General features: G+C 32.4%; 1 protein-coding gene across 1 annotated transcript in view; it reads right to left on the bottom strand.

Annotated features, from left to right (window-relative positions):
* Positions 1–1,386: 1,386 nt before the first annotated feature.
* edil3b (EGF-like repeats and discoidin I-like domains 3b) overlaps positions 1,387–11,230 on the bottom strand; it is a 40,077-nt gene continuing 30,233 nt past the window's right edge. The window contains exons 10-11 of the mRNA XM_073829637.1: positions 8,105–8,260; positions 1,387–2,796 (exon numbers count right to left, since the gene is read on the bottom strand). Of these exons, the coding sequence (XP_073685738.1) occupies positions 2,647–2,796; positions 8,105–8,260 (306 nt within the window). The 3' untranslated portion in view covers positions 1,387–2,646. The remainder of the gene's footprint in view (positions 2,797–8,104; positions 8,261–11,230) is intronic.

Genomic DNA, 11,230 nt, shown 5'->3' with positions numbered 1-11,230 from the left:
GCTGGTTTAGATAGAAGCCGGTGGACCTCATTTTAACCTGGTAGACCACTTTAAAATGACAACAAACCAACTGCTCATTAGCTAAACAAAGCTGGTTTGGATGGTCAGGTGGACTAGAAACGGATCTGTTTTTAACCTTGTAGACCACTTTAAACTGTCAACAAACCAGCTGCTCATTTATGGACCTGATTTCAACCTGTTAGACCACTTTAAACCAGCAACAAACCAGCTCCTCATTTATGGTCATTAGCTGGTCCAAGTTGGTTTAGATGGTCAGGTGAACTAGAAACACACAGATCTGATTTCAACCTTGTAGACTACTTTAAAATGGCAGCAAACCAGCTGCTCAATAATGGTCATTAGCTGGTCCACACTGGTTTGGATGGTCAGTCAGGTGGACTAGAGGCAGGTGGACCTGATTTCAACCTAATAAACCACTTTAAACCAGCAACAACCAGCTGTTCATTTATAGTCATTGGCTGGTCCATGCTGGTTTTGATGGTCAGGTGGACTGAAAACAGGTAGATCTGATTTCAACCTGGTAGACAACAGTAAATGTCAGCAAACCAGCTGCTCATTTATGTTCATTAGCTGGTCCACGCTAGCTGAGAGAGTCAATCAGGTGGACCTAATTTCGACCTGGTATATCACTTTAGACCGGCAACAAACCAGCTGCTCTTTAATAGTCATTAGCTGGTCCAGACTGGATTAGATTGTCAGTCAGGTGGACTAGAATCAGGTGGCAACAAACCAGCTGCTCATGTATAGTCATTACCTGGTCGAAGCTGGTTTAGATGGTCAGGTAAACTAGAAACAAGTCTAATTTCAACCTTGCAGACTACTTTAAACCAGCAACAAACAAACTGCTCATTTATGGTCATTAGCTGGTCCAGGCTGGTTTAGATGGTCAGTCAGATGGACTAGAAGCAGGTGAACCTGATTTTGACCTGGTACATCACTTTAAACCAGCAACAAACCAGCTGCACATAATGCTGCAGTCAGGTTGATTAGAAGAAGACATGATTTTAACCTGGTAGACTACTTTAGACCAGCAAAAAAACAGCTGCAAGGTTCCAAAAAGCAGTCTGCTCATCTCAAACTGGTATGGATCAGAATTAATACACAGCAACATACAAAGCCTTTGAAAAATCTGAAGTTTTGCAGAATGTACATGAAACTACAGTCCTCACCTGATAACTTACCCCTGCATATGTTTTGAAATGTAAGGGATTGTGTGCTCAAGGTCAGGCTGTGTGCTTGTTGTGGTTATTCAAGTATGCAAAGTGAAAACATCAGCGAAAATGGAACAGAACAGCAGCTAAATGTCCTTATACATATTCAGACTCAACAGATAAAGAACTGAAGGTGTGCAAGAATGGTCTCACAGTTTGATTTTTATTGTTAAAATGACCATTAAGAGTTCAGTAATACTATAGTACAGTATAATCAGGTCTGTTCAATAACTGTCCAGTGAATACAGCAATGAAGAAATAGAAAGCTAGTATAGATATGATTATACCAAACTGCTCTTGCTTTATACTGTATTGTATTTACAGGTTTTCAAAAAACACTACAAAAGAAGGAAAGAAAGAAAGAAAACGTTTGTTTTCACTTATTCAAGTTAAAGTCAACATGAAACTACCATTTCACTTTGTATTTTGCCATATTTTGAGTGAAAAATTAATTTATACAGCAGGGACGAATTTAATTTTGATTTCATGTTAACTTTAAGTTGTTTCTGTTCACTTTGGATATATCGGAAATACTGAACGCTACGTTGTGTTGAAGTAATTCTACCTGCAGATGTATGTAGAAGAGAGTGGGGTAAGATGTCACCCGCTTAATCTAACAAACTGCATCATTTTTGTAGGTAAGCTGTACAAATATTTTAAATATTAACCTTTGTGGAGTTGGTTTGTGAGAATGCAAAAATTGTGCAACAACACAAGACTTTAAAATGTGATTTTGTATTAGGAAATTGTTCTTTCTCATTTATATTCATATTTATTTTACTAAAAAGTAAATGTATTCATATTTGATTACTTGGTTTTAGCACAAATTTTGCATGTATCACACCAAGGATGATAACTATAATGATAACAATAAACATAGTTATAAAATGGTTCTAAATTATGCATTGTGTGGATGCTAATATAGTCATCAATACAGTTATCATTCTTGGTGTCGGTAAGCCTTGTATCGTTCCATGTGAAGTCAATCTTGCTAAGCGGCGCAGTTTACCCCACTCTCCTATACTTTTCATTCATCGATTTTGCTCTGATTGAATTTTAATAAATTACAAATGACACCATTTAGTAGTTAATATACATAAATTCATAAGAATAGCAATGACAGTTCTTACCTCCTCCTTATATTCATAAATCATAAACTTGAACTATTCTAGCATGTGATCTTTGACCTGAGTGAATTCAATTAACCTATTTCTGATAATACTCTGAAATAAAGTAGTCAGTTCTACAGTGACAGTAACAGGTGTGGTGATTTCCAGAGCAAAAAATCCATTCCAAGTCATCACAATCATTGACTATCATCGACTGTAATCAAAAGAGCTTTCATTTCCGAATCAGAAAGATCACCATTAGAAATGTTATTTTTACACAGTCTGTCATAAAGTGTCCCGCAGTTTCACAGCTCCTCCGGACACCCCAGAAGCTCCACCCTCATAGTGATGCGTCCGTACCACGACCACGGAAGAATCCGAATGAATCGGGCGTAGATTGGTGGATCTAACACATTCTTTCTGTGTGTTTCGTTGTCAAAGTTTCCTTGAAAGATCTGTCAATGACACAGAAGGACAATGCGTTGTTAAAATATGCTGAATCAGGCGTTCTGATGTTATTTGAAACTGCACAATAATGTGGCAGTAAAATAGGCCATATAAAGCAGACGTTTGGCTTTCATACACCCTTAACCTCAGCTCTTTTAATAGCACTTGTTAAAGGACGTCGTTCACAGATTAGTCCTCTGAGAGAATCTATTCCAGTAGACTGTTTCTTATCAGCACTGTCAGAACAGATTACCCAGCCAACACCACTAACAACCCCCCAACCAGCAAATCCGTTTTTGTTCTCTGAATTTTGAGTTTAAATCGCACAAATCTGACTTTTCTTTCAGTGTCACATGATCCTTCAGAAATCATTTTAATATGCTGATTTGCTGCTCAAGAAACATTTATTATTATATATCAGTGTTAAAAACAGTTGTGCTGCTTCATATTTTTGTGGAAACCATGATCCTTTTTAGGATTTTTTATTTTAAATCTTGCAAATCTGACTTTTTTCTCTGATTTCTTTCTACATCTCACAAATCTGATTTTTTTTCTCTGAATTCTGATCTACACCTCACAAATCTGATTTTTTTCTCTGATTTCTTTATACATCTCACAAATCTGACTTTTTTCTTTGAGGTCTCAGTTTAAATCTTGCAAAGCTGATTTTTTTTTCCCTCTGAATTCTGAGTTTAAATCTCGCAAAGCTGATTTTTTTTCTTTAAATTCTGTTTAAATCTCACAAAATCTGACTTTTTTCTCTGAATTCTGAGTTTAAATCTCACAAATCTGACTTTTCTTTCAGTGTCACATGATCCTTCAGAAACCATTTTAATATGCTGATTTGCTGCTCAAGAAACATTTATTATTATTATCAGTGTTAAAAAAGTTGTGCTGCTTCATATTTTTGTGGAAACATGATCCTTTTTAGGATTTCTTTTATTTGAAATCTCGCAAATCTGATTTTTTTTCTCTGATTTCTTTATACATCTCACAAATCTGTTTTTTTTTTCTCTGAATTCTGATCTACACTTTACAAATCTGACTTTTTTCTTTGAGTTCTCAGTTTAAATCTTGCAAAGCTGATTTTTTTCCTCTGAATTCTGAGTTTAAATCTCACAAAGCAGATTTTTTTTCTTTAAATTCTGTTTAAATCTCACAAGTCTGACTTTTCTTTCAGTGTTACATGATCCTTCAGAAATCATTTTAATATGCTGATTTGCTGCTCAAGAAACATTTATTATTATTATCAGTGTTAAAAAAGTTGTGATGCTTCATATTTTTGTGGAAACCATGATCCTTTTTAGGATTTTTTATTTTAAATCTTGCAAATCTGACTTTTTTCTCTGATTTCTTTCTACATCTCACAAATCTGATTTTTTTTCTCTGAATTCTGATCTACACCTCACAAATCTGATTTTTTTCTCTGATTTCTTTATACATCTCACAAATCTGACTTTTTTCTTTGAGGTCTCAGTTTAAATCTTGCAAAGCTGATTTTTTTTCCCTCTGAATTCTGAGTTTAAATCTCGCAAAGCTGATTTTTTTTCTTTAAATTCTGTTTAAATCTCACAAAATCTGACTTTTTTCTCTGAATTCTGAGTTTAAATCTCACAAATCTGACTTTTCTTTTAGCGTCACATGATCCTTCAGAAACCATTTTAATATGCTGATTTGCTGCTCAAGAAACATTTATTATTATTATCAGTGTTAAAAAAGTTGTGCTGCTTCATATTTTTGTGGAAACATGATCCTTTTTAGGATTTTTTTTATTTGAAATCTCGCAAATCTGATTTTTTTTCTCTGATTTCTTTATACATCTCACAAATCTGATTTTTTTTCTCTGAATTCTGATTTACACCTCACAAATCTGACTTTTTTCTTTGAGTTCTCAGTTTAAATCTTGCAAAGCTGATTTTTTTCCTCTGAATTCTGAGTTTAAATCTCACAAATCTGACTTTTTTTTCTTTAAATTCTGTTTAAATCTCACAAATCTGACTTTTCTTTCAGTGTTACATGATCCTTCAGAAATCATTTTAATATGCTGATTTGCTGCTCAAGAAACATTTATTATTATTATCAGTGTTAAAAAAGTTGTGATGCTTCATATTTTGGTGGAAACATGATCCTTTTTTGGATATTTTTTTTATTTGAAATCTTGCGAATCTGATTTTTTTTCTCTGATTTCTTTATACATCTCACAAATCAGATTTTTTTTCTCTGAATTCTGAGTTTAAATCTCACAAATCAGACTTTTCTTTCAGTGTCACATGATCCTTCAGAAACCATTTTAATATGCTGATTTGCTGCTCAAGAAACATTTATTATTATTATCAGTGCTACCAAAGTTGTGCTGCTTCATATTTTTGTGGAAACATGATCCTTTTTAGGATTTTTTTTATTTGTAATCTCGCAAATCTGATTTTTTTTTTCTGATTTCTTTATGCATCTCACAAATCTGATTTTTTTTTCTCTGAATTCTGATTTACACCTCACAAATCTGACTTTTTTCTTTGAGTTCTCAGTTTAAATCTTGCAAAGCTGATTTTTTTTCTCTGAATTCTGAGTTTAAATCTCACAAATCTGACTTTTTTTTTCTCTGAATTCTTAGTTTAAATCTCACAAATCAGACTTTTCTTTCAGTGTTACATGATCCTTCAGAAATCATTTTAATATGCTGATTTGCTGCTCAAGAAACATTTATTATTATTATCAGTGTTAAAAAAGTTGTGATGCTTCATATTTTTGTGGAAACCATGATCCTTTTTAGGATTTTTTATTTTAAATCTTGCAAATCTGACTTTTTTCTCTGATTTCTTTCTACATCTCACAAATCTGATTTTTTTTCTCTGAATTCTGATCTACACCTCACAAATCTGATTTTTTTCTCTGATTTCTTTATACATCTCACAAATCTGACTTTTTTCTTTGAGGTCTCAGTTTAAATCTTGCAAAGCTGATTTTTTTTCCCTCTGAATTCTGAGTTTAAATCTCGCAAAGCTGATTTTTTTTCTTTAAATTCTGTTTAAATCTCACAAAATCTGACTTTTTTCTCTGAATTCTGAGTTTAAATCTCACAAATCTGACTTTTCTTTTAGCGTCACATGATCCTTCAGAAACCATTTTAATATGCTGATTTGCTGCTCAAGAAACATTTATTATTATTATCAGTGTTAAAAAAGTTGTGCTGCTTCATATTTTTGTGGAAACATGATCCTTTTTAGGATTTTTTTTATTTGAAATCTCGCAAATCTGATTTTTTTTCTCTGATTTCTTTATACATCTCACAAATCTGATTTTTTTTCTCTGAATTCTGATTTACACCTCACAAATCTGACTTTTTTCTTTGAGTTCTCAGTTTAAATCTTGCAAAGCTGATTTTTTTCCTCTGAATTCTGAGTTTAAATCTCACAAATCTGACTTTTTTTTCTTTAAATTCTGTTTAAATCTCACAAATCTGACTTTTCTTTCAGTGTTACATGATCCTTCAGAAATCATTTTAATATGCTGATTTGCTGCTCAAGAAACATTTATTATTATTATCAGTGTTAAAAAAGTTGTGATGCTTCATATTTTGGTGGAAACATGATCCTTTTTTGGATATTTTTTTTATTTGAAATCTTGCGAATCTGATTTTTTTTCTCTGATTTCTTTATACATCTCACAAATCAGATTTTTTTTCTCTGAATTCTGAGTTTAAATCTCACAAATCAGACTTTTCTTTCAGTGTCACATGATCCTTCAGAAACCATTTTAATATGCTGATTTGCTGCTCAAGAAACATTTATTATTATTATCAGTGCTACCAAAGTTGTGCTGCTTCATATTTTTGTGGAAACATGATCCTTTTTAGGATTTTTTTTATTTGTAATCTCGCAAATCTGATTTTTTTTTTCTGATTTCTTTATGCATCTCACAAATCTGATTTTTTTTTCTCTGAATTCTGATTTACACCTCACAAATCTGACTTTTTTCTTTGAGTTCTCAGTTTAAATCTTGCAAAGCTGATTTTTTTTCTCTGAATTCTGAGTTTAAATCTCACAAATCTGACTTTTTTTTTCTCTGAATTCTTAGTTTAAATCTCACAAATCAGACTTTTCTTTCAGTGTCACATGATCCTTCAGAAACCATTTTAATATGCTGATTTGCTGCTCAAGAAACATTTATTATTATTATTATTATTATTATCAGTGCTAAAAAAGTTGTGCTGCTTCATATTTTTGTGGAAACATGATCCTTTTTTGGATTTTTTTTATTTGAAATCTCGCAAATCTGATTTTTTTCTCTGATTTCTTTATGCATCTCACAAATCTGACTTTTTTCTCTGAATTCTGAGTTTAAATCTCACAAATCAGACTTTTCTTTCAGTGTCACATGATCCTTCAGAAACCATTTTAATATGCTGATTTGCTGCTCAAGAAACATTTATTATTATTATTATTATTATTATCAGTGCTAAAAAAGTTGTGCTGCTTCATATTTTTGTGGAAACATGATCCTTTTTTGGATTTTTTTTATTTGAAATCTCGCAAATCTGATTTTTTTCTCTGATTTCTTTATGCATCTCACAAATCTGACTTTTTTCTCTGAATTCTGAGTTTAAATCTCACAAATCAGACTTTTCTTTCAGTGTCACATGATCCTTCAGAAATCATTTTAATATGCTGATTTGCTGCTCAAGAAACATTTATTTACACCTCACAAATCTGACTTTTTTCCCTCTGAATTCTGAGTTTAAATCTCAAAAATCTGACTTTTTCCTGATTTCTGTTTTCTTTCAGTGTCACATGATCCTTCAGAAATCATTTTAATGCTGATTTGCTGCTCAAGAAACTGACTTTTTTCTTTCAGTGTCACATGATCCGTCAGAAATAATTTTAATATGCTGATTCTTTTGTGACATTATAAATGTCCTTCATGTCATTTTGATCAATTGAATTAATCCTTACGGAATAAAAGTATTGTGTTGAATGTTGAATGTTAAATAGAAATAACTGTCTCTCTTTTCTCTACAGAAGGACTCCTGCAAGGAGTTTTTTGTGTATGAGAAAATCGTTCGTCTTGTCAGCTGCTGCTGCTCTGGATGGAAAACATGGAGGTGATTCTTCAGCTGGAGGTGGGATTGTCATAAAAATGCTGAGAGGTTATTTTTTTCATGGCTAATGCTGATGTCATGTCCTTCGCGGAGTCTGTGTGAGAAGCTCCATCTATTTCTAACGATCAGTAGAGTAATTTTTATGAAACATTAAAGTAAATACTATTATAACAAATGATGGCATCTCCCTCAAATGATCATGTACACAGCAAGCTTCCTACCTTATCCTTCTGTTGTTTCTCATCCTGATATATGAGCCATTTCTCTCCATCATTACTGAACGCCACTTTGTAGGAGCCGACAAACTGCACATGCCCGAAATCTTTGGCTCCTTGGGTGATAATTCCGGTGATTTTGGTGGTAATCAGCAAATCCACCTGGTGATAATGAGAGACAGAAAGTTTGTACAGACTTTCCTGTGAAGAAAACAGCAGATAACAATGTTTTGCAATGTCACGCTTCATTCCAGCCCACATGTATCACTGTAGAAGCACATTTCATGCTTTTAAGAGCCCTCTACAAAACCACACAACTGTTAAATATAACTGTAATACAATGAAATATTTGTTGCAGAAAAATCTATTTTGTCAGCATGCACAGCTAATTGTGAATGGCAGTCAGTGGAGAAAATTATAGAAAAAAAATGCAAAGATAATTGCTTAATATACATTTTTTTTCTCACAATTCTGCCTTTTTTACTCAGAATTTCAAGATATAAACTTTGAATTCTCATCTTGAAATTCTGAGTTTATATTTAAACTGATTTTGCATCTCGCAAATCTCACTTTTTTCTGAGTTTTGAGTTTAAATCTTGCATATAAGACTTTACATCTCAGAAAGACTTTTTTCACAGAATCGTGAATTTATATCTCATAATTCCCAAAAAAATTTTAATCCTCAGAATTGAGTTTGTGTCTCTCAATTCAGGTTTTTGTTTCTGACACAAAATAAAAAAGTAATTAGCAACATTTTTCCTAATTCTGACTTTGTTTTACTCAGAATTGCAAGATATAACCTTAGACTGACTTTCTCACAGTTCTGAGTTTACATCTTGAAATTCTGAGTTTATATTATAATTCAGTTTTTCCCCCTCAGAATTGAGTTTGCAGCTTGCAAATGTAACTTTTTTTTCCCTCTGAATTCTGAGGTTACATCTCACATATCTGACTTTTTTCTGAATTCTGAGTTTAAATCTCACAAATCTGACTTTTTTCCCCACAGAATTAAAAATTTAAATCTTATAATTCTTATTTTGTTTTTATCCTCAAAATTCTGAATTTATGTCTCTCAATTCAGTTTTTTCTGTTTCTGCCATGGAATAAAAAATGTATTTAGCAACTTTTTTCCTCACAGTTCTGACTTTTTACGCAGTATTGCAAGATATAAACTGAGAATTCTGACTTTCTCAAAGCTTTGAGTTTTTACATTTTGAAATGCTGAGTTCATATTAAGTTTTCCTGTTTTTTCCCTTCAGAATTGAGTTTGCAATCTCGCAAATCAATTTTCTCTGAATTTTGGGTATAAATCTAGCAAATTAGACTTTTTTTACTCAGAATTGCAGGATATAAACTTAGAATTCTCATAATTGCTGATTTTTTTTTTATCCTAAGTATTTTGAGTTTAACTCTCAGTCCTGTTTGTTCTGTTCCTTCCATGGAATAAAAAGATTAGCAACTTTTTTTTTCTTCACAGTTTTGACTTTTTTACTCAGAACTGCAAGATATAAACTTAGATTTCTGCCTTACTTTCTCATAGCTCTGAGTTTACATCTTAAAATTCTGAGATTATATTAGAATTCTGTTTTTCCCCCTCAGAACTGAGTTAGCATCTTACAAATATGACTTTTTTTTCTCTGAACTGAGTTTAAATCTCACAAATCTAACTTTTTTTCACAGAATTGTGAATTTATCTCATAATTGCTGATTTTTTAAAAAAATCTTTAGAATTCTCAGTTTGTCTCTCAATTCTTTTTTTTTCTTTTTCAGTCACGGAATAAAAAAATAGCAACTTTTTTCTTCACAATTCTGACTTTTTTACTCAATTTAAGATATAAACTTAGTATTCTGCCTTACTTTCTCATAGCTCTGAGTTTACATCTTAGAATTTAGAGAAAAAAAGTCATATTTGCAAGATGCAAACTCAATTCTGAGGGGGAAAACAGAATTATAATATAAACTCTGAATTCTGAGTTTAAATTTAACTTTTTTCACAGGATTGTGAATTTATATCTCATAATTGCTTATTTTTTATCCTCAGAATTCTGAGTTTATCTCTCAATTCTTTTTACTCAGAATTTAAGATATAAACTTTGAATTTCTTACAACTTTATCTCACAATTCTGCCTTTTTTTGCTTTTATATTTCACAATTTTGATTTTTCTTCTTAGAACTGCAACTTAGAACTGTAAATTTGCAATTGCAAGTTAAATGTCTGGCAATTTTGTATTACAATTTTAAGCTATAAATTCACAATTAAATCAGAAAAAATGTTGTAGTTATAGTGTCATGAGCTCAAAGATGGATTTCAGCAGCGATAAAATAAAATGACAAAAAGGAAAAAAGTAAAACTGTAGGAGCAGCTGTGCAAAAATAGAAACGGGGCATCCAACATCAGGCGCTTGCAGTGTAGACAGCTCTGCTCATGTCTAAAAGTGTCACTGTAAACTAGGTTATACCTCTGCAAATGACTTGAAAGGTGTCTGAAGGTAAAACAAATCTCACACCTGCTTTGGTGGCACTGTCTCTCAACCTGTTATCTGTTTAATACAGCTTGAATTCACTGCCCTTCACGGGATGATGGACGCCAGACTAAATCACAGCCCTCTTCTGCACTGCAGAGTTTCCCCTCGGAGGACCGGAGTTAATCAGCGCCACTGACACTGCAGGAACGTCTTCAGCCCGCTGAATTTTGTGAGTCTATTACTTTAGTGGTATTACAGGATTTCAAGGCTGCAGTAATTAACTGCTCTGGAGCTTCTTGTTTTTGCTAAAACAGCCAGTTCTGATTAATGAACTTGGCTTTTATTAAAATAAGCCGTGCCTCATGAAAACAAGATGACATGATGCCTAAAGGCCTGAAACTACAGTATGCTATCTGAATGCGGTATATGCATTTCTGGATTGAAAAAATTTGGTGTAGGAATAATTTTTTTTATTCAGGCATTATTCGTAATTGTCACAAAGGGCAAAAACGCATTGAATTAAATGTAAAATTTTAAAGCAAAAAGACAAAATAGTATTCTCTAGTATCTTTGTTTTATTTAAGACTTTGAATAATCACTTTTTACAGCGTAGAGAATTCATATTAAACAATAATATATAGGTGTATTATTCATCTCTACAGCTGTT

This window comes from Garra rufa, chromosome 23 (genome assembly GCF_049309525.1).
Source record: "Garra rufa chromosome 23, GarRuf1.0, whole genome shotgun sequence".
In the NCBI taxonomy this organism is placed as follows: Eukaryota; Metazoa; Chordata; class Actinopteri; order Cypriniformes; family Cyprinidae; genus Garra; species Garra rufa.
This window is presented reverse-complemented; position numbering and strand designations above follow the sequence as displayed.